The 23,249-nt window shown below is 43.2% G+C and overlaps 1 protein-coding gene across 2 annotated transcripts in view; it reads right to left on the bottom strand.

Annotated features, from left to right (window-relative positions):
• The window catches only part of CERK (ceramide kinase), a 63,657-nt gene that overhangs the window by 4,253 nt on the left and 36,155 nt on the right, over positions 1-23,249 (bottom strand). For both annotated transcript variants that reach the window (XM_054989353.1, XM_054989354.1), the window contains 5 exons: positions 16,070-16,144; positions 14,940-15,092; positions 10,859-10,964; positions 7,442-7,509; positions 2,743-2,954 (listed from right to left, as the gene is read on the bottom strand). In XM_054989353.1, the coding sequence (XP_054845328.1) occupies positions 2,743-2,954; positions 7,442-7,509; positions 10,859-10,964; positions 14,940-15,092; positions 16,070-16,144 (614 nt within the window). The remainder of the gene's footprint in view (positions 1-2,742; positions 2,955-7,441; positions 7,510-10,858; positions 10,965-14,939; positions 15,093-16,069; positions 16,145-23,249) is intronic.

Here is a 23,249-nt window from a genome sequence, read left to right as displayed (position 1 = left end):
AGCCTTCAAATACTTGAAGAGGGCTATCATATCACCTCTTTGTCTTAAGTAAACTTAAAACTGCTAATTTTGAAAGGCTAAAGCACTGGGGGTGTGCAGGGACAGAAAGATTCGGTATTCCTGAAGTGGGGAAAAGCGTCAGAAATAAATGCTTATTGCCCTGCTTTGGTATGCTCTGTAAAGATTTGGAGCACACCAAAACTTCCCGCCCCACTGCTTATTTCACCTGATGGGAGGGAGAGGAGGGGGTTCCCCCCTCCTCCTATTGGGTGAAATAAGCTGTGGCGGGGCTTCCTGCACTTCAACTGGCTGGCCAGATGGGGATCCCACCGCTGGCAGAGCTGAAGTTTAAAGGGCCCTTTCTGCACTGCCTGAAGCAGCATGGAGGAGTCCTTCCTGCACTTCAGTTAGCCTCCCGGGGGGAACCCCCCCCTGACTGCCAGCTGAAGGGCGGGAAGGGCCCTTTCCGCACTACTTACAAGCAGCATGGAAAGGGCTTTTTAAACTTCAGCTGGCAGGCGAGAGTCCTCCTCCGCTGTACAGCTGGAGCCAGCAGCGGGGTTTGACATCGCCCCGAAGCTTCCCGAAGCTTTGATTTGGCATTTCCGAATTGGGGCCAGCATGCTGAGCCCGATTCAGAAATCTCGAATCTTTACAAATTGGGTTCGATTCAGGTATTTATCCCAAATTGGAAACCCTAATCACACACCCCTATTAGGCACAGAAAATGATCCCCTCCCAGGTTAAACAGAATGCAAGATCAGTGACTTTTTGCATAATTTCTCTAAGGCTTGCAATTTGACTTATTATTTCCTTCAGGTGTCCTTTTTATCCTCTGGGCTGCTGTTTCAAATGCAGGAAGGCATTGTTAGTTTATGCATCTTAATCTTCCATTGGACGCAATCTTCAAAATGGATGACTCAGATCCAAACTAATGTTATGCAAACTTGTGGAAATTTTTATCTTCTTTTTCCTTTGTTTTGTGCAGTGACGTATCAACGACAGACAGAAGCACACATGAAGCCATCTTTTTCTGAGCCAGATTATTTGTCCGTCAAGTTCAGTATTGTCTACTTGGATTGGCAGCAGTTCTGAAAGGTCTCAGGCAAATGAGTCACACATAACTTAATATGCGATCCTTATAACTGGAAAGACTGGGAATTGAACCTGGGACCTTCTGCATGCAAAGCAGATGCTTTACCACGGAGCAATGGCCTCTCCCCTTCTATGTCTATGACTTCCCATTCTTGTACATTTCATTGAGTTGATTAGTACCAAAATGGCTGGACAAGAGGCAGGCTAAGGCCTCCTTTCCGCAACCCTGTCCAGACTTTTCATTCCCCTACGCCGAAGGGAAAAGCTAAGAAACACTATTTCCACTATCCACCTGGGAGCTGCATTCTCTCACTTTCTGACCCTGGAGGGGTCACAGAGAGAAGTTGACAGGTGGGGAAAGAATTGCCCCTTTCCCCACTATCCTTTCCTTCAGAAAGGAAAAGGAAGACCGTGCCCCAGTAAAGTATGATGATGGCTGAGAATGAGATGCTCCGCCAAGACGGTGATCAGGTTTTGACTACTCTGCAATGCTGGGATAGTCATTTCCTTTCCCTTCTTGGAATGATTAGCAGATGTTCGCAGATGACCCTGACCATCTCGCTAATAGGGAAGCTTATGAATATGGCTATATAATAAGCTCCTCTCCTCGTGCGTTTTAAACACTGTCTGGGAAGGAAGGAAACAGCTGCCAACCCCCTGGCCAGAAGTTGGAAAATTACTGGCATGTGAGTCACAGGCAAGACTGGCCATCAACCCCACACCTCAGAGACATGAAAGATCTTAAGACAAAAAAAAGGTCTTCTAGGAGTCCCTGAGCTAATCTCCTCTAATCCTCTAACACAGGAGTCCTTGAGTTAATCACCCTGCCGATCTTCCCTCTTCCCCCTTCCTGAATTGGAGTATTCAGGGACCTGATAAACCCCTCCTGTCCTGCCATTGCAGATTATCGATCACTTTTCTCACCTTTAGTTTCTCCCAATCAAACTTCTTCCAAGGTATTGTTTTCACCTCCAGAACAAGCATTAAACATTTGTTTTGGGGCGGAGACACCCAATCCTGCCTCCGGGTACATTATACAATATAATTACACTGCCCTCAGCCACAGCTGTGTGTGTGTTCCTAGATCCTACACTCACCCTCGGGCGCGTGTCTGAGCCTCTCTCTTCCTGCTGCAAAGTGCTGGTTGCTCAAGCTGCTATCCTAAGGAAGTCCCCTACCTTCTAGACTGGTAAATATCACCCGACCCGACACTCCTCTCCATTTTCCTCCCTGTTTTCTAGTTGGCTCTGTGTGTGTGTTGTGTGATTTCCTGTGTGTTTGCTTTTTGCTACCCCTTTAATAAAAACCATTCCTACTGAACATCTGCCTATTTTATTAAGAGTTCTCTAGAGGAACAATCATCGTATGCACTGGTGGAGAAATCATCCTTAGTTACCCCTTCTCGCTGCTTCTCCTTGTACGCTGATTTCCCGAACTCACAAGGAAACTACCTATTTGGGCAACTCAGAAGTTCTCTTATGTAGAAACATATAAAATAGTCGGATGCTTCCAGAAAGCTATGCCATATCTGAATTTTTTGTAAGTCACCCCTCCAAAATGTCTTTTTTTAAAAAAAAAATGAGAACATGGATAGTCTCTGCTCAGCCCCTTGAAAAAATATCACAATCCTACAGAGTGAATACATACCTGATCATCCTCGTTAGTATGTCTTATGAGGTACCTCAGAAAATTGAATCGGGAGCATTTGTGGACAAGAATGAGGTCTGCGCAGCCATCTGCCAAATGAGCAGATGGGGAAAGGCCTTTCGGACTCCGCGGGCAGGCACAACTCATATTGGCCGCATTGATGGCTAAGAACTTTCCTCTAATAACATGCCATTGATTTCTTCTGTCATACCCTTAAAGGAATAACAGATATGCTCAGAAGGGTGAAAAGAAAAGGCCGCTAAGGCGCTGCCGACGATTATTTGTACAATGCATAACAGTGCGCATTACTATATAGCGGTTATCTGCAAGACATCAGTGCTGAAAAGACTTATTTTTAAATAAGATTTATGTTTGCAGGGCCGGTGTGGGCTGCATTTCCTTATCAAGTGACTGACAAGCAAAGTGCTGAATTCATCCCAGGCAGGCACATCAGTCATGTGCCCTCAGCTTGGCTACAGTGATTGAAACAGAGTTGCTGTTCACTGACGTCTTCCGTGTGGGCACACATGGGACTGCGCGTGCGCAGGCCTACCAATCAGTAGAATTTCAAGCTTAAGTCCACTAGGGGCATTCGTCTCTCTCTGGAATGCATGCGCGGCTTTTCGCGGGAGACGGCTCTGCCTCCCCTCAGTTCCTCCTGGCTTCTACAAGTAAGTATTGAAGAAGCACAGCAGGGTAGGAGGGAGGGTGTGTGTGCCTGCACAGAAGACGTCAATGAACAGCAGTTATGGTAAGTGCAACCCTGTTTTCATTGTCTGTCTTCTGTGCAGACCCACATGGGAGACTCACAAGCTCCTTACCTTGGTGGTGGGTGTGTTCTTCATTGGAATAAGGGGTGAAGTACAGCCTGTCCCACTGCTGACTCTCTTCTCTCCATCATGTCTAAGGCAGAATGTTTAACAAATGTCTCTGAAGATGACCACGTCGCTGCACTGCAGATATCTCGCAGAGGGACTCCTTTCAGGAAGGCAGCTGAGGAGGCCTGGGATCTGATGGACTGTGCTTCCACTTCCAGTGGACACGGTAAGTTAGCCGTTGTGTAACAGTTAAACTGTTAATTTAACTCACCCGGCTATAGATTGAGCCATGGCCCTTTTCCCTTTCTGGGGGCCAGCATAACAGACAAATAACTGTTTTTCTTTTCTGAACACTAGCGTACGATGTAGATCAAAAAGTATAGCTCTTTGAACATCTCATGAATGTAAAGTCCCTCTCTGAACTATTAGAAGGCTCTGGAAAATATACAGGAAGTATTATGTCCTGTGAAAGATGAAACTGGGTCGCTACCTTAGGCCTAAATTTACGACCAGGGCCATTTCCACATGGCTTACTGTGTTCCGGAAAACTGCAAAATCTCACGCGATTTCGTGCGAGATTTCACTGTTTTCCGGAACAAGGTAAGCCGTGTGGAAATGGCCCAGGTCTCAAAACTACCTTTCCCTGATGAAACTACAAGAATGGGGGTGGTGTGTGTGTGTCAGATCTCAGGGCTTCTAGTTCACCCACTTGTCTAATGGAGGTAATACCCACCAAAAATGCCACCTTACAAAAAAGAAACTTTAAATCACAACTAGCCAGTGGTTCGAATGGCGGTTTCGTAATTTCCGCCAATACCAGCTGTAATGACCATTGGGGAACAATCTTCCTAGCAGGTGAAAGAAAGATTTGGATAAACTATGTGAGAAAACTGTTCTGCCATCAATTTTGGGGTGGAACGTGGAGACAGCAGCCAAGTATACCTTAATAGATGAGTTCAGTAGACCCTCATCCGTGAGAAATAACAAAATTCCAGGATATCTGACAGTTGACTGTTAAAGTGATTCAAACTCTTGCTTTGGGCCCATATACTGAAACATTCCCATTTAAACTTATATGATTTTCTCATGTTGTATCTTCTAGCATTGAGCACCACCTCTGCTACCCTCTCCTTCTCTTTTTCCTTCTAGGATGCACACGGACGAGCTGAACCTTCCCAAAGAAGGAACTGAGGGGATGGGGTGCTGTCTCCTAGTACCGTTAGGCGCAAAAAGCTGGGACGAGCACCCCCTAGTGGACTTAAAGCTTGAAATTCTACTGATTGGCAGGCCTGCGCACGCGCAGTCCCATGTAGGACTGCAAAGAAGATGGACAATGAACTAAACAGTATTTCCTTCAGAAAGCAAAGAGCTGAGCCTGCCACCAGTGGTAGCATTTTGTGATTGGCCATGTTCTCATGCCAACTGTTTTATGGTGCTAGAGCCTACACTTTCTCAAATTCCAAAAGTGCCCATAGACAAAGGGTGCGTGCATGTGTGATGTGCAGCATGAAAGAAAGGAGTTGTCTTTGTCACTTGAATATATCAGCAACCAATAGTATATCAGCTGGTATATATTCTCCTCTACTTAGGAAAACAAAAATTATAGATGCTCTTTATTGTGATGTAATTATTGAAGTGCTTTGACCTGGACAGCTCAGGTGAGACTGATCTCATCAGATCTCAGAAGTTAAGCAGGGGCAGCCTTGGTTAGTAATTGGATGGGAGACCTCCACTGAAGATCAGGGTTGCAGAAGCAGGCACTGGCAATCCACCTCTGTTAGTCTCTTGCCATGAAAACCCCACTAGGGGTCGCTATAAGTCGGCTATAACTTGAGGGCACTCCACCACCAATTATCAAAGTAGTTAAATCAAGACGATGCCCTTTGGAACTCAGAAAAGGTACAAATTGCATCCTGACAATATATATCTGCAAAAATAACATGAAAAAAAATTCACATTTATGAAACAGAGCCAGCAAAGTGAATTATGGGATTCCCAACAAAAGGGAATTTTGTTCCACTGCCTGTTCTTCAACAGCTGTTTCACGCCACACAATCCATCGGTGAAAGTGGTGTTTTCAGCTAGATCCCAGCTGCTGCTACTGTCTGGACTACTTCTTTTCTCAGCTGGATTAATGTTGTCATTTAAACAAAATTGAACATTTTAGCATGGCATTCAGAATAGCTGTACATACAAAACGCTAGCTATGCGGCAACGTTCCAGTATGTACTTTGAATTCCAGTAGTGAGGTGAGCCTGGATATAGTAGTGGATGGATCAAAGACATTCCAGTGTTCTGTTGAATCTGTGAGCATTTTTTGTCATTTTGAACATGGCAGCCATGGAGGTGGGGCAACTCACAAAATGGCTGCCATTGGGGGCAGGATTGTTTTTTTTGCATTGGTAGATGCAGTTTGGGAGCATTTGCTCCCTAAGTGGCTGCAGAGAGAAATTCCCAAGCCCAGAGACAGAAGAAAGTCTGTCTCTATGACAGGGATCCCATTTCCTGGGTGGCCGTAGGGGATCTCCTGCTCTCAGCCTGTCTTCTGCCACCTCTCACCCAGCTGGCAATAGGAAAAGGGAGGGGAATGAGCACTTCCTCATCACCAGGGGTCATTTCGTAGAAAAAGAGCGGGAGGAACTCATTAGCATAACTCAATAGCATATGCCACACCCCTTACCATCACCGGAAGTGTGTCATTAGCATAACTGATTTGCATATGCCACACTCCCTGACATCATCTATCCTGGCTGTTTTGGACTCAATCCTGGCCATTCAGGACCAAAACTGGGCCCAAAATGGCAAAAAGGGGCTGAAAATGGCCGAAAAGGGGCCCAAAATGGTCAGGATTGGGCCGCTGCTGAATGGAAGAGTGATCCACGACCCATCAGAGGCCCAATCCGGGCCATTTCGGCCCCAATCCAGGCTGAAATGGGCCCAAAATTGCCAAGAGTCAGGTGGGCAGGGCCACCTGACATGTGACCTCTTTGGCGAGCTACTGGAACTGCGTTCCGGCGCATTCCCCCTCGAAATGAGCCCTGATCACACTGGTTATGACGTCATTCCTGGTGCGATGTGGAAGCAATGGGTCATGTGAAGGCCAATTTGATAAAAAAAACAGCCTTCTGGCATGCCCCCCAGCCCTCAATTTCAAGCCCAGGGGACCTGGCAAACCTACTCTGTGACTATGGCTATGAAAGGCCTGCCTCGAAGAAGCTGCATGGCTTGCTAGTTAGTTAGTTGGTAGGGAGAGATCCAAAGTTCTCTGTCCAAGACCCTCTGGTCTTGGACATTTCCAAGACTCAAGATGCAACTGGATGCCAACGCTCACCCGTGGATGCCATGTTGGGATCACTGCTATCGGATAACGAGGACTGGGAAGTCTGGAGTTTAATGCCTTGTCAGCATGCCTATGACCAACAGTGGATGTTATATGTTGAACACACTGACTATACTGCAGGTTTGTAAAGCGGTACTGAGGAAGTCACCAGCAAATGCAATCGAGATATATTTTAGTGTGTCCTGTAATTGTAACTGTTGTTATATACAATCACCATGTATGATCTGAAGAAGAGAGTTTTGACTCTCGAAAGCTTATGCCCTGAACATCTTGTTGGTTTCTAAGATGCCACTGGACTAAAATCCGGCCCATTTACAATGAATGAACATTAATACTGACCACCAGAAAAATGTAACTTGTAAAGAAGCCTATTTGGCCAGAACCCTCTTTGAATCTCCTTTGGCAATCTTCGCAAGCTCAGTCTCCATCCCTCTGCATTTAGGGTTTCGTTTTTATAATAATTCGTATAACAAACTTGCTTGAGGGAAAAGGCCCAGTCGCCTAACTATCCAGGGCTGAATTCCGTGCAGTATTAACTTACCGTGTCGGTCTTTTTCAAACTTCTGAAGCTGCTCCAGCTGTCGCTTGCTTTGCTTGCAAACGCGGCACCTGGAAGATAATTCGGTTTTGACTACAAGGAAGAAATCACGTTAAATTTATATACATATATATTGTGAGAACAGGATGCCAGCTTGCGGAGGGCAACGTAGTTAATATCATTGACCGGAAAACCTTATGCTAAGCACTCTAGAACACCATCAGCGAATGCTATATTGAAGCAAAGAACTTTAATTCTGATAGGGAGTTTTGAAGTTTCCTAATATTGATAGAGTTGGGGCATGTTTCCAACCAAATCGGCACATTTTAGAGCTTTCTGAACTCAGTCACTCCACTACGGAGCAGCAGGATTTCGGCAACACCTTAGAGACCAACAAGTTTTTGTGGTATAAGCTTTTGAGAGTCCGTTGTGGACTCTGCTTAATTCTCCTCACTTTCACAAATCTGAATTCTGTTTTTATTTTGGCTCTTGTGTGTTCCTAAGTTTTATAATGGATGATATTCTAATTTTAGGTTTTACGCTTGCTGCTTTCCACCCTGGGCTCTTGACAGGTGGGGTATAACATATAAACTGTACAACCATCAATATAATCTTTGTATATTCATATAATCTTTGTATGTTCATATGGGTATCAGTTGACACCAGAGCTTTTTTTCTGGGAAAAGAGATGGTGGAACTCAGGACCGCACAATGATGTCACTTTTGGTCAGCTGGAACAAGGTTTTTTTTTAAAGTTTAAATCGCCCTTAGCAAAAATGGTCTCATGGCCGGTGGCCCCGCCCCCTGATCTCCAGACAGAGGGGAGTTTAGATTGTCCTCCGCACCACTCAGCGCAGAGGGCAATCTCAACTCCCCTCTGTCTGGAGATCAGGGGGCAGGGCCACTGGCCATGTGACCATTTTCAAGAGGTTCCGGAACTCTGTTCCACTGCGTTCCAGCTGAAAAAAGCCATGGTTGACACCCATAATTGATACCCGTATGAACATAAGCCCTCCATAGACTCAAATCAGCATCCCATCAAGCTTCATATTACGTACTATCTCTCTCTAGGGTAAGGATCCCCAATTTTGTTGAGCCTGTGGGAACTTACGGGATTTTGAGAAAGGGAAGTGAATGCCACCACAAATGGTTGTCACGAATGGCTGCCATTCAAAGTGGTAATTAGAACATGATTGGAGGTTCAGGGCCAAACATCCTGCTATCATGAGGGCTGCTATTTCTGAATGGGTATTCCCTGCAGACCCAAAGGTGAAGCCTCCTGAGGTGTTCTGAACCACCTCCTGTTCCAAGTTGGTTCTTCGATTTGGAACAGAAACAAGTGTGTGACAGGAAATATATCAATGGGCCCCATAGCATCCATGGGTGCCTCACTGGAAATCACTACTTTGGGGCTTCAGACACATCCAACAGTATTTAGCAGCACTGTGTTTCCTTTTTCTTCAACAAAAATTGATCGGTAGTCTTTCAAGTGTTAAAGGTATAAAAAGTTTATCTCACAGAACAATTGCGGAGGCAAAAAAACAACCATGGATTCAAGAGAGCTGGATGCCAAAGAGCAGGATCCTTTTAATAATTCTGGATTCTTTTGCTTTATGGCCAGAGAAGGAAAGGTGGACTTCATGTGTACGTGCCGGAGACATCACAATTACCTTTCCTACCCTCTCTATTTTTGTTGGGAAGATTTGATGAATGGGTTTTGCTTATGTTCAGGAGGCGAACTGTTGCCACATCTAGAATTAGCAAGTTTTCCCCCTATATTATTTATTTTATTTAGAAAATGCGTATGCCACCTCTGAAGAGACGTGCTTGAGGTGGATTTTGAAGTAAAAACAAAGATAAGAAATTGTAACAACAATCAGTATAATATTATCATCAATACTAAACCACAAAAAACAACATAACAGATCTTACAGTTATACACATAAACAGCCCTAATACTAGAAGTGGATACCAGTTTGGTGTAGTAGTTAGAAGCAGCAGGACTCTAATCTGGAGAACTGGGTTTGATTCCTCACTCCTCCGCTTGAAGCCACCTGGGTGATCTTGGGTCAGTCACAGCTCTCTCAGAGCTCTCTCAGCCCCACCCACTTCACAGGGTGATTGTTGTGGGGATAATAACTTTGTAAACCTCTCTGAGCCTGGCATTAAGTTGCCCTGAAGGGTGGTATATAAATCGGAAGTCATTATTATTGTTATTATAAAAAACAACTAGAAAATATAGAACCCCTCCCTTGAAAGTCTAAGTAAAGATAAGTTTTCACCTGTTGCCTAAAGAACAGCAAAATAGATGTGAACTGAGCCTCAGTGGGAGGGCATTCCAATGGCAAGGCGCTACCACTAAAAAAGCCCTGTCTCTGGTCACCAACTACTTCACCTTTGAAGGCAAGAGCACAAGACAGCTGGGCCTGGGGAGAGGCTCTTAACTGTCATGCTGGACCATACAGGAAGACTGGAGGTGGTCTGTTGAGTCCTCTAGTCCCCCAAGCTCTTTGGGTCTTAAAGTCACTTAGAATTGTGCCTGGAAACAAATGGGCAGCCAGTGTAGACCTTTCAGCAGTGGGTTGATATAATCCTTGTATCTCACCCAACAGTAGCCTGTTGCCTTTTGGACCAGCTGAAGTATCTGGACAGCTTTTAAAGGCAGTCCCACGTACAGTGCATTATATTACAGCAATTGAACCTGGATGTGTTCGCAGCATGGATCACAGTGTTGAAAGGTAGAAAGAAGGAAAAGTATATAGTAGTCCAAGGCAGAAGCCTGAGACGCTGCTCTCCCTGTTGAGGCAGGAACAAAAACATCTCAAGATGTTCTCCACCTCTGAAAGTAGACCAGGATCCAATAACATCCCCAAGTTATGAACCTGCTCCTTCATAGAGAGCCCTTCCAGGACAGACTGATTCCTCAGTCCTTGATCCGGTTCTTCATTGACCTCAGTCTTGTCTGGATTGAGATTCAGTTTATTCACCCTCCTCCATCTCATTACCTTCTTCAGGCATTTGTTCAGGGATTCCCTATGTCAGATTTGCTGGGGAGCCAGAGGGGTTAGAGGAATGCTTGGCTTTTCTCCTTTGGTGTAAGGCACAGCTCCTCTGTCTATCGTATCTGGATTTGCTTATTTTGCGGAAATCTAGCCTGTGTTACTCTTGCTGTGACATGTAGCACTCCGTGTAGCGTAGGGAAGCTTACAGCATCTACTATTGAACTAGGAAACAGGAACATTTGGTAATTTTACTCCTTCCAAATCTACAGTATAACATCCATTGCAATGTTTAATTTGCCCAAAGAAGGAACCTGGATATTAAGCTAGGAATCAAGAACTCTGTTTTGGGCTGTCCGGTTACCTGGGGACAGTATTTTCCAACATCAGTAGGACAGAAAAATAAATATGTTTAGCCTACTTAGTTTTGCAGGATCTTCCGTCTCTTGGGCATCCCATCGTATGTGTTGCCGGAAGAAAGGATACCGTGCCCTCATAGTAATGGTGGGAAAGGAAAGTCTTGAAACCTTGGAGAGAGGGGAAAAAGACCTTTTTTAAAAAGATCTGTTCTAAAGCAGAATAGAGATTATTTTTCAGTCAATGTCTTGCAGACCCTCCTTTAAATATTCATATGCCCCATTTTCTCCTGAACATTTCAGGATCTAAGGCAGGTAATGTCAATATAAAAACTATTAGCTAAAACAAGAAACATTAAAGCAGCAAATATATATTAAAACATCAATCTAAAAGCACCTTAGGCTCCACTGGTAGGAAAATCCCCTCTTTAGGTGAAATTTCTGGTCTCACTGAAAAAGCCAGACCTTCTGTCCAATAAGAATGTCCAGATTACCTACCAAGTAGCCAGATACTGTTTGGTGATATTCAGGTGTCAGAAATTTTATTGTATTGTAACTAGAGGAATTAACTACTGTAACTAGACTACTGAGGAATTACACAATTTTGAAGTTGAGAATGAGGAAATTGAAATTGTCCAAGATTTTCTATTCCTTGGTTCAGTCATCAACCAAAAGGGAGACTACAATGAAGAAATCTGAAGAAGATTGAGACCTGGAAGAGCAGCTGTGAGGGAGCTAGAGAAGATACTTAAAGATAAAGACGTCTCTCTGGGGACAAGATCAAGATATTCCAAACGATGATATTCCCCATTACTATGTATGGATATGAAAGTTGGACAGTGGAGAAAGCTGACAGGAAGAAAATGGATTCATTTGAAATATGGTTCTGGAGGAGAGTTCTGAGGATACCATGGACAGCCAAAAAGACAAATGTGGGTTCCAGATCAAATCAAGCCTGAATTCTCCCTAGAAGCTAAAATGACAAAACTGAGGATATTGTACTTTGGTCACATCATGAGAAGACGAGATTCTCTGGAAAAGTCAATAATGCTAGGAAAAGTAGAAGGCAATAAGAAAAGAGGAAGACTTAAAATGAGATGGCTTGACTCAATAAAAGAAGCCACATCCTCCAGTTTGCAGGATCTGAGCAAGTTTGTTCATGATAGAATGTTTTGGAGGTCTTTCATTCATAGGGTCGCCATTGGTTGGAGGCGACTTGACAGCACATAACACACACACACACAAATTAGATCTTAATTCCAATTGTTTTATTTGTTCTATTCTATGCTTTGGAGTTTCTTTTTAGCGTAATGGTGTTACGTGATGGGTCAAATTACTGTAAAAAAGAAATGAAAATGAAAGTGCCCCCCCTTTACCCAGGCTCAGGTTGCTACAAAAGTTCTCTGGAATTATGCTCTTTTGCACCCTCACCAGGAAGCCAGGAGTAGAAGCTCCTCTGATCTCTTCCAGAAGGCTGTTCCACAAGCATGAGGCAGCCATTGAAAAAGCCCAAGCTTGTATGGCTGCACAACGTGCCTTAGACTAAAGAGGTACTGACAACAGTACCTGATGGGTACTTTTCTTACCTGATGGGAAGAAAAAATCTACCTCATTGGAACATACAGTTTTCTTCACTTTTTGTCCTATAGTGCCCCAGCTTCCTCCCCAATTAGGTTTAAATGTTTATTTATGTAAAATCCAGTTCATATGTAATGTTTGCTCTACAGAATATAATACCAATGGAGAGCTTTGTGTGAGGGCAGTTACCATGTGAAGGGATCCATGGCCTGCTGTAGTAATTTACATCATACCACTTAATACGTGAGGTAAAATTGGCGGTGTTTTTTTTCAAAAATATTTTTTATAGTATAATGATGTTTATTCTCATTATAACAAAAAAATTTTGTCCTCTTTTCTCTATTTTCATTTCCAGATAATAACATCAGGGCAGAATACATATTGATTTCTGGATGTGTGGGTCTGTTTATTGCTGAAGTGTTGTATTATTGACTGCTGGGGAAGGCCCTGGGGCCGAAACGCATATGGTCTTGTGCTGGTTATTTGACATGTCTATCAACTGTATTTGGAGAACGTTACAACTTACCTAAAGCTTTCCTATGCAGCCTGACATTCAGGCTCTTTGCTTTTAATTTTATTACTACGTACACTATATAATAAATATATATTTTTGAATATATTTTAATGCTTATAGCTTGACCCTTGAGTTGTGTTGCGTTGTGGATCCTCCCTCCCCGTCACTTTCTTTGTTTCCTTCCTATTTCACCTGAAGAAACTTGAGCTTCTACATCTTTCTCTGCACCTGGCATTTTCCTGTGATAACTCTGTACCTCCAGGTGGGGCCTGAAGTTCTCCTGGAATAACAACTGATCTCCAAACTAGAGATCAAGAGGAAAAGGCAGCTTCAAAAGGTAGACTCTGTGGTATCATATCCCTGCTGAACTTCCTCCCTTCTCCACACTCCACTCTCCTCATGTCCCACCTCCAATTTCCAGGAGTTTCCAAAGCAGGAACTGGCAACCTAACTTAGCAACCCCTTGGCAACTAGTATTCTGCTCTATGCTGACCCAGATGTGAAGATTCCGTTAATAATAGCCGTTGATGGACTTATCCTCCATGAATTTATCTAATTTAGCTAATCCTTTCTTAAAGCCATCTAAGATAGTGGCTGTCCTGTAGTGAGTTCCACAAGTTAATTGTATGTTATGTGAAGAAATTATTTCATTTGTCATTCCTGAATCTATGCTCTTGAGTTGTGGCATTTTGGAGATCAAAACAGATGCTCAGGAGCAAAACCTTTCCTGAAATGGAGATGCAGTGATGGGAGGAAAACTCTGCTTGCTGCATTTTCTCACCATTTTGTTTTCCTGGCATACTACCTTTCACAGCTGTTAAAGGTACAGTGGCATCTCCGGAAAACAAAAAGGTGGCAACCAACCTCTGTGCCCTATGGCACCAGGGCCGGATCGACAGGGGAGAAGGGGGGGTAGTCTACCCCCAGCGCCGCTAAAGAGGGGGCGCTGGGCACAGCTGCCAGCCCTGGGAGCACGTGGGTGGCAGGACGGGGGCACGCTTGCTACGTGCCCCCTGTCCTGCGGGGCAGGTAAAAGGCAGCGCGGGTGGCTGGGAGGCTGCCCGCGCTATTCGCCTGCCCCGCAGGACAGGGGGCGCGCGGCAAGCCAGCCGCCTCCTGTCCAGCAGGGCAGGCGAATGGCGCGGGCGGCCTCCCAGCCACTCAAGCTGCCACCACCAGCTCCGTGGCGTGCCGGGACAGCTGGCTTACTGCAGGGCAGCAAGCACTGCCCTGCGCAATGACATCATGGAAGTGACGTCATCAAGCAGCGCCATGAGCATGCGCACGGTGTGCGCGTGTGCAAGTGGCCTGTCTTCGGTTGCCCTGGGCACCGGCAACCATAGATCCGGCCCTGTATGATACATCTGGAGGATGAGTAAAATCTATTTGTGTTCTTCTCTCTTTTACACATAGATTTGACTCATCCTGTGGCTTTAGATATAAAAGTGAAGAGATGAGAAATCACCAGGGCTTTTTTTTAGGGGGAACACGGGGGAATGGAGTTCCAGCACCTCTTGAAAATACTCGGCAATAGTGCTTGAAAATAATATGATTTCAAAGAATCTCATGTGTTTCTTCCTCATTTCCCTCTTGAGAGTTCCGCCACCTCTTTTCCCAGGAAAAAAACCCTGGAAATCACCATGACAAATCAGAAGCCTGGCATGAAGAAGCAGAGCGGAACAGGTTCTACCATTTGAAAACTGAATCCTCCTTTAATCTCTCTCTGTTCCTATAACACTGACCCTATTGAGTTGTAGCTTTCTACAAAAAGAAATGTGAGAGTCAAATCGATCTGCTTATTTAAAAACCAACCAACCACTGTAAACATCTGAAAAAAGGTTTCCACATTTTCAAGTGTCTGCTCGGAAGACAGAAGCAAACTTCAGGGTTATCGACATAGTTTAAATACTGATAAAGCTCCTGAAGTAGGTAATGGTCAATTACGCTTGAAACATCCTGAAAGGAGTATAATTTTACTCCCTGCCCCCCACAAAAGTGTTTATCGATAGACTGGTTTTCTGTACACAAACAGTGCTGTGTTTTAATTCTTTTACCTGCAAAGTCGTATCGGACAGACCCCATCCAGCGCTTCTCTTCGCTGTCTTTCAATACATCTCCATAAAATCCATACCCCAGTAGTGACACAAAGTACTTCAGAAATGTTTTATTGCGATGTACTGAAGAGACATCCAGAGGTTGACTGTCCCCTGTTGATGAGAACCATTTCAGATTATAGGGCAGCTGCCTCTTAACCTTTAAGAATGGTGAGAATAGATTCAGCACTAACCGTTATAATACTTAAAGGGGGAATCATGATGGAATTTTTCAGGTGCCTATCAGTACTGTAAAGCCGCTTTGTATCAAGTGACGTCCCCTTGGTCTGTTTAGCTCAATACTGTTTATTCCAGTACTATTTTTCCAGCTCTTGGGCAGAGAAAACTTTTCCACAATACCAGTGACCTGGGTTAACTAGAGTTACCAGGGTTCTGAACATGGGATTTTCTGCATACAAGACATATATTGTATCACTGAGCCATGTCATTTTCAGCTAAATACCAGGAAGTGACATCACCATGTTGCAGGTTTTGACAACATTGAGTTTCGGGTGAATTTTAGAGTGTCCAGCGATGTAGTGATGTCACTTCTGATTATGACGCTCGAAGTGATGCTATGGCATCAGAAGATCACTGTTTTTTTTTGTTTTTTGTTTATTAATCCAAATTTAATACAAGAAATGATAAAACTGTACAATACAAACAAGAAAGGGATTAAAACTAAACCATAAAAGACATTATCAAAACCACTCTTGGCAAATTGTTAAAAACCCAAGAATTACAATAAATAAGCATTTAAACTTTGTTGCATTGGGGGAATTACTTCTTTGGCATTTGAAACATCTAAAATTGGTTTCCATATTTCATCGTATTCAAAGAAAGGGACTGCCATATGCAAGTTCCCAAAAAACGGGTTGTGCATAATCCTACCCACCAAATATCACTCCCAGATTTTCTGATACCATTTTTTTAGCAACTAATATCGAAACAAGAGATCTGGTGTTCCTATCTAGCACAGAGTTGGGCCAAAAATCCAATACGAAAAATTCTGGGGAGTATGGCAACGAAAGACCACTGTTAAGGTAAGTCCTGTTCCTGCCAGTCTCCCAGCTGCAGTATTAGATACTTACCCAAAATGATATGTAATGCTGATGTTACCGGATCATTGATGCCAACTGTTGCATAGCATATGCAGTCTGTTGAACCTAGGAAAGGAAGAAACATTTTACTAGCATACTTGGACAGCATCATAATGATATGGAGAGAAGAGTAATTTCTTTCCACTTTGGTGCTCTCTTCTCTCCTTAACAACTGGTATCTAGGCGAACGAAGACTTTAGGCTGCATTGGCACTCATGATACTGTCTATTAACTCTGCTTTGGTATGGGTGGCTCGGCTCACATTCTCAAGACATATGGAGCTATGAGATCTGCAAATGCAGTGGTAGCCGGCGTCTGCAGGCTGGCCACGTCCACATTTGCCTGGGACGGACGAATCAGGGAGTTACCAGGAGCCAGCAATGGTGCGGTTCCCTTCATTAATTCTGAACAGGGCATATGGTGTTCAGGACATGGTCCTTGGCAAGGCAGAGCCCAAACTGAAAACTTCCTTTTCGCTTTAGTCCCTAAAGCAAGCACCCCTCCGCCTCCCATTTATGCACTGTGACAGGGCAAATGTTGGTGTTTGCTTTCCCTTAGTTTGCATCAGGGTCAATGCAATTTTCCAGAACGGTGTAGAGGGAGATGGATCTATTGTTACAAAGCTGGCAGTGAAAATTCTTTTGTGAAGCTGGGGACTGTTTGCCAACGTGGGATAAAAGAATTAAGCTTCGTGTGTATTTAAGCAAAGGGGTTGATTTGTCAAGCAGGCTGGTGGGGATGAAGGCAGCTGAATGAAAAGCAGAGCTGTAGAAGTTGGGGCCTCTTTGGACATAGCAAGCTTCGCTGTGTGCCCACGAACCCACTGCAAGTTAATTAACATAGAAGTAAAGGGGATGTTTCTGGTTCAAATGGGACATGCCAAAGTGGCAGCATGATATAGCCGAAGAGAAAATTGATGGCTTGGACTTTTTATCACCATCTCATAAAAGCTACAATCCATAATGTGACATTCCAAAAGAAGTGAATTTTAGGGGAGCAAATTAAAAGGGGGAGGGAAAGAGTCTTGGGGGGAAAGAGTCTTTTGTAGATATATACATAAAACCTTTGGAAACCAAACTGAAAGGAACTCCTGATATGTGTGAAATGAGACCAGGACTGTAAATCTAACCCAGAGGATTTTCAGCTACATGGTTTTGACCCCTTACTCTCAGTTTATGAGGACTAGATAAGGATTACTCATGTCTGAGGCAAAAACAGTCTTACATATGCACAGAGACACTCTGCTCAACCATTTTAGGAAAAGATATCTGAGGTCATTTTCACAAGGGAAGAAGAGAGGTGCCCGATGAAGCTAACAAGGAATATCTTTCGCAAGGGCTTGTGAATTTTCTGCCGTGCGTGTTCACCACAGTGTACTTTTGATAAAACGCATGAACAGTGAATGGCAGGTGAAGCTACCAAGGCCTACAGGTGAGGCCTGTAAAGGAGGGCTATTGCGGGTACCCGATGCTATTAGAAGCTCGTTCCTCAGAGAGGGAGAATTCCAGCTGCGCCACACAGGGACAAGACCTGCCAGTCAGAAGGAGCAGAAGTGACAAGCGAGCCTGATTTCAGCAGCCTACTGGGACCAGCTACCCTTTTCTCCACAGCCCATTGTGGCCCATTCACCCTGGATCTGTCAGGAAAGGGACAGGTCCCATCAGCCTTCTAGGGCAGCTGCTCTTCAGACCTTCTCCAACCAGGCCAGTGTCTTTTAACCGGTAGCCACCCTTTTAACTGTGAGGGGAAGGGATAGTGAGGCCCTTCCAGTGGGCCTGCTCAGATCAGTTGTGTACTTGTGAGACCAATTATAGACACACAGAGTTCCTTCTTCTTTTTTTAAAGGCAAGGGTTAAATAAACACAAAGGCTCCCAAACCAGGTCAGCTCGTGCTCTATCTCGGGACTGTGCAAGCGTGCCAGCCTCTCGTGCTCTCCTTAGCTCGTAAGTCCGGAGACAGACATGGGGGGGAAAGAACAAGGAGATCTCTTCCGCTATATGGTGACAGCAGCAAGAGCATTATTTGCAGGAAAATGGGAAAGCGATGCTTGTCTTGGTCTCCCAGAGTGGAGAGAGAAGGTTCACGAATATGCTTCAATGGCCAAACTGACTACCTACTTACAAAATAGGTTGATAACTGACTTCTGGAAAAAATGGAAGGATTTCTTTGATTATTTAGGTTAAACTAATTGATATAGTAGCTTAGAGGGAGAGAGGGAAGAAGAGATACGGAGAGATGTCATGTAGCTAGGTTCAAGGAAGCTAAATACTTAATAATTACCTTTTTAGTTTAAAGAAACATGACTTCCTGTTTGGGATCCATGGAGGTCTAACGCAGCTCCACTTGCGGAGCTGACCGGACTGCCGTTTTAACCGGCCGGCGGGGTGAAAATAGCCCGCGGCCGACTGCTCTCAGGCGGGGAGCAGGCAAAGAACGCTCAAGACCCTAGGGTGAGCTAGATCTCGGACGAGGGGGGGCTCTACACAACGAGTCTCCCCCCGATCCTTGAGGTCCCACCTTGCGACGGGTCGGCTATAATCTCTGCGGCAGTTTTGGGGCCAATTCGGCTGGCATAAGACCTACATACCCAAGCATCGATTGGGGGAAGAAGCTGAGAGGAGAACTTAAAATCGAAACAGCGATTACAACCCGAGAAAAGTGAAGAGAAGGTAAAGATCATTATCTTCTGAGACGGGACAGATTGATAAAAACAGAGAGGAAAAAAAGTAGATTTTTAAACTGCAACAGACTAGTGAAAAGGAGGGGAAGACTCGGCAGGAATCGAATTTAAAAAGAGACTAAGTTTAAAGAAGTTATTAAAGAAATGGGACTATTGTTTTGAATACCTGTGGCTTTGGAGCTGTGAGAAAAAGACACCATCGCGAGATCTGCTGTGGGAAGACGGGAGACAGGAAGTGCGTAATAACAATAGAGTGGCTGGAGAGAAGCGGCCCTTGCTGGAGGGCAGGAAGTAGGGAATCGCCATTTTTGAAAGGGGAAGGGTCGCGGCTTCAGCGGAAGAGGAAGTAGGCCATCTTGGATTACAAAATCATAGAGAAACCATAGAGAAAAGACGCCCGACATTTTGGACTCTTTAAAATTTAATTTCTATAAGAAGACCGGGACATTTAAAATAGAAAAACGTTAAATTTTACGCCACGGAGTTAAGGAAGAGAGCGGATTCGTGGGAGCGAGCTAAAGCAAGCCCCACAATGTCAAAAAAAGAGTGGCAATCGGCAATAGAAAACCTGGATAAAAACCTGGACAAAAAACTTTTAGATATGATTAAAGAACTTAAGGACACGAAATTGGAGCTGATAAAAGAGGTTAAAGAGGTTACACAGACAGTAAAATCGGAGCTGTCAGAAGTGAAAAAAGGTATGGAAACAATACGAAGTGAATTACAAGGAACGCAGCAGAGAGTTAAAACAGTAGAAGACGCGATGGAGAATTTAGCAGACACGCAACAAACAGAGATGAGATTGGTGAAGGGGAGAATGTCAGTTGCAGAAACTAAACATATGGAGAAGCAGCTACGTTTTCGTGGCTTGCCAGAAGTGGAAGGAAAGTCAGCGCAAGAACAGATGACTGAGGTGTTGGCTGAGTACCTGGGGAAGGAGGAGGAGGAAGTTGTGGCTATCCTAGATGTGGCATACCGTGTGAATTCGAGAATAGCAACCCAGAGGAAACTACCAAGAGATGTGATTGTGCAGTTTACAACACGAAATATGAAAGAGAGGATTGTGACAAAACAGTTTCAAGATCCATTGGAGATTGATGGCAAGACGATTATTATAATGAAGGAACTGCCCAGATCAGTGTTACTGGACCGGAAAAAATATAAAGTGCTAATTCAGATTTTGAAGGACATGAAAATCAGGTACAGATGGGAGTTACCGGAAGGAGTGTCCTTTGAGTTTGGAGGGGCCAAAAAACGCATCAGATCTGAGCGAGAGATGGAGCGATTTATTAAGGACAATGAAAAAGACTTACCAACAAGATCATGAGTATGGAGTGTAAAGTATTATCTTGGAATGTAAATGGACTAAACTCACCGAATAAGAGGAAAAATACTTTTCACTGGCTACTAAAACAAAAATGTGACATTGTTTGTTTGCAAGAGACCCATATCAGAAAGCAGGATGTAAAATATTTAAAATCTGGAAAATTGGGCAAAGAATATGTAGCGGCCTCCAACAAGAAAAAAAGAGGAGTGGTGTTGTACATAAAAGAGGAGCTACAGCCAAAATTTGTTATGAGAGATGTGGAAGCTAGATTTGTAGCAGTGGAATGTATTTGGAATTTAAAGAGAGTGTTGGTAGTCGGACTTTATGCACCTAACGGTGCAAAAGAAAGCTTCTTTGAGGATTTAAGGAAGCATTTAGACGATCTTGCATACGACCAGATAATTCTTGCTGGAGACTTCAATGGAGTGACAGACTTGGAACTAGACAAAAAGACTACAACGGCACAAAAGAAAAGAGGACTATTACCAAAGCTTTTTTTTGAGTTGATTCAACAAGAGACTCTTGAAGATGTATGGAGGAGAGAATATCCTAAAAGCAGACAGTTTACTTTTTATTCTGCAAGGCATTCTACATTATCAAGAATTGATATGATCTGGGCCTCAAAAGACTTAGCATTATGGACTAAGGAGGTAGAAATAATGCCTATGGTAGGCTCAGATCACAACCCAATTATGTGGAAATTTGGAAAAAAGAGAAAAAGGAAAGCATGGAGAATAAATGAGGACTTGTTACAGGAAAGAGAGAATATGGAAATACTGAGAAGAGAGACAAAGTTTTTTATACAATACAACGTGAATAAAGAAGTACCAACCAATAAAGTTTGGGATGCTTACAAGGCGGTTGTAAGGGGCATACTAATGGACTTAAATGGTAGAGCAAGAAAGAAGAAAGAGGAGAAAAGACAAGAGATTGAGGAGAAAATAAAAGCCAAAGAAATACAGCTAAAAAAGAGACCAGGGAAAAAGAAGGTATACCAGGAAATTAAAATACTTCAAGAACAGCTAACAGCAATGAGCAATAAAGAATTGGAGTGGAATCTCAAAAGACTGAATCAAAAAGCGTTTGAGGGTGCTAATAAACCTGGGAAGTACCTGGCATGGCAATTGAAGAAGAAAAGGGAAAAGAAGATAATAAATAAAATTTGCGAAGATAACAAAACGTATTTGGAGCAGGCTACCATTAGTAGAGCCTTTTATAAATTTTACGCTAAGCTGTATAATAAAAAAGAAGTAAACAAAGAATCAATAGCGTCATATTTGGAGAAAACCAAACTTCCAGAAATCTCGGAAGCTTGGAGAAATAAGTTGAATAGTGAAGTAACTGACGAGGAAATAAGTAAGGCAATACAATCTGCAAATCTAGGAAAGGCGCCAGGGCCAGATGGACTTACGGCTAAATTCTATAAGACAATGGCTAATGAACTGGCACCATTCCTAAAAGAGGTGATGAATGGGGTTTTAAGGGATCAAAGGATTCCAGAAACTTGGAGTGAAGCGAATATATCATTGATCCCAAAAGAGGGCCAAGACCTGACTAATGTGAAAAATTATAGACCTATATCGCTACTCAACAATGACTATAAAATTTTTGCGAAGATATTGGCGGAGAGATTGAAGGGGTGGCTCTCGGAAGTCATAGAGGAGGAACAAGCAGGCTTTTTGCCAGACAGACAAATAAGAGACAACTTAAGGACAGTGATCAATGCTATTGAATATTATGACAAGCGTTGTGACAAAGAGGTTGGTTTCTTCTTTGTTGACGCTGAAAAAGCGTTTGACAATTTAAACTGGGACTTTATGTTTGCCACTATGGAAAAGCTACAATTGGGAGAAAGATTCATCAGAGCAATTAAGGAAATTTATAGAGACCAGACTGCAGCAATTGTGGTGAATGATGAATTGACCAAGAAATTGACGATAAGTAAAGGAACAAGACAAGGTTGCCCGTTATCTCCATTGTTGTTCATTTTAGTATTGGAGATTCTGATGATACAAATACGTCAAGATGATGAAATTCGTGGAATAAAAATAAAGGACTATTCATACAAGGTCAGAGCATTTGCGGATGACATAATGTTAATTGTAGAGGACCCATTGGAGAACATGCCAAGAGTGATAGATAAGATCAAGGAGTTTGGAGACTTGGCAGGTTTCTTCATTAACAAAAAGAAGTCAAAGATATTATGCAAAAATATGACTAAGCAGAAACAACAATTGTTAATGGAAACAACGGATTGTGAAGTAACAAGTAAAGTGAAATATTTGGGAGTCGAATTAACTGCAAAGAACATAGATCTATTCAAAAACAATTATGAAAAACTATGGACTCAGATAGAGAGAGACTTGATTAAATGGAATAGATTGAATTTGTCATGGTTGGGCAGGATTGCAGCAGTTAAGATGAATGTGTTACCAAGAGTAATGTTTTTGCTACAGACAATACCAATCATCAGAGACTCCAAACAATTTGAAAAATGGCAGAGGAAAATATCAGATTTTGTTTGGGCAGGCAAGAAGCCTCGAGTGAAAGTGAAAGTTTTACAAGATGCAAAGGAAAGAGGCGGAATGCAACTGCCCAATCTGAGACTTTATCATGATGCAATCTGCCTAGTTTGGTTGAAAGAATGGATGACATTAAAGAACAAGAAACTATTAGCCCTAGAGGGATATAAAAAAATATTTGGATGGCACGCATATTTATGGCATGACAAAGTAAAGGTCAACTCGATGTTCCTGCATCACTTTGTTCGGAGAAGTCTATACATAATCTGGAAGAAGTACAGAATTTATCTACAAGAAGGAACCCCTTTGTGGGTGGTTCCATATGAGGTGATAGACCCGAGAGCTGTTGATAATGAACAACAATGTTTAATGTATAAAGAAATAACTAAAACTGAAGCATCCAAACTTAGAATAAAGACACAAGAGGAACTATCACCTAACTACGATTGGTTCCAGTATAGACAGATCAGAGACTTATATAATTCGGACTCTGTAAAGGGAGGTATACGAATAGAGAATTCGGAACTAGAGCAGACCCTTCTTAAAGAAGATAAGAAAAGAATATCCAAGGTATACCAAGTACTGTTGAAGTGGTATACCGAGGATGAGATAGTTAAAACACAAATGGTGAAATGGGCTAT

The sequence above is a fragment of the Eublepharis macularius genome, chromosome 9 (genome assembly GCF_028583425.1).
Source record: "Eublepharis macularius isolate TG4126 chromosome 9, MPM_Emac_v1.0, whole genome shotgun sequence".
NCBI lineage: Eukaryota > Metazoa > Chordata > Lepidosauria > Squamata > Eublepharidae > Eublepharis > Eublepharis macularius.
The sequence above is the reverse complement of the archived record's forward strand: the minus strand, read 5'-3'. Positions and strand labels throughout refer to the sequence as shown.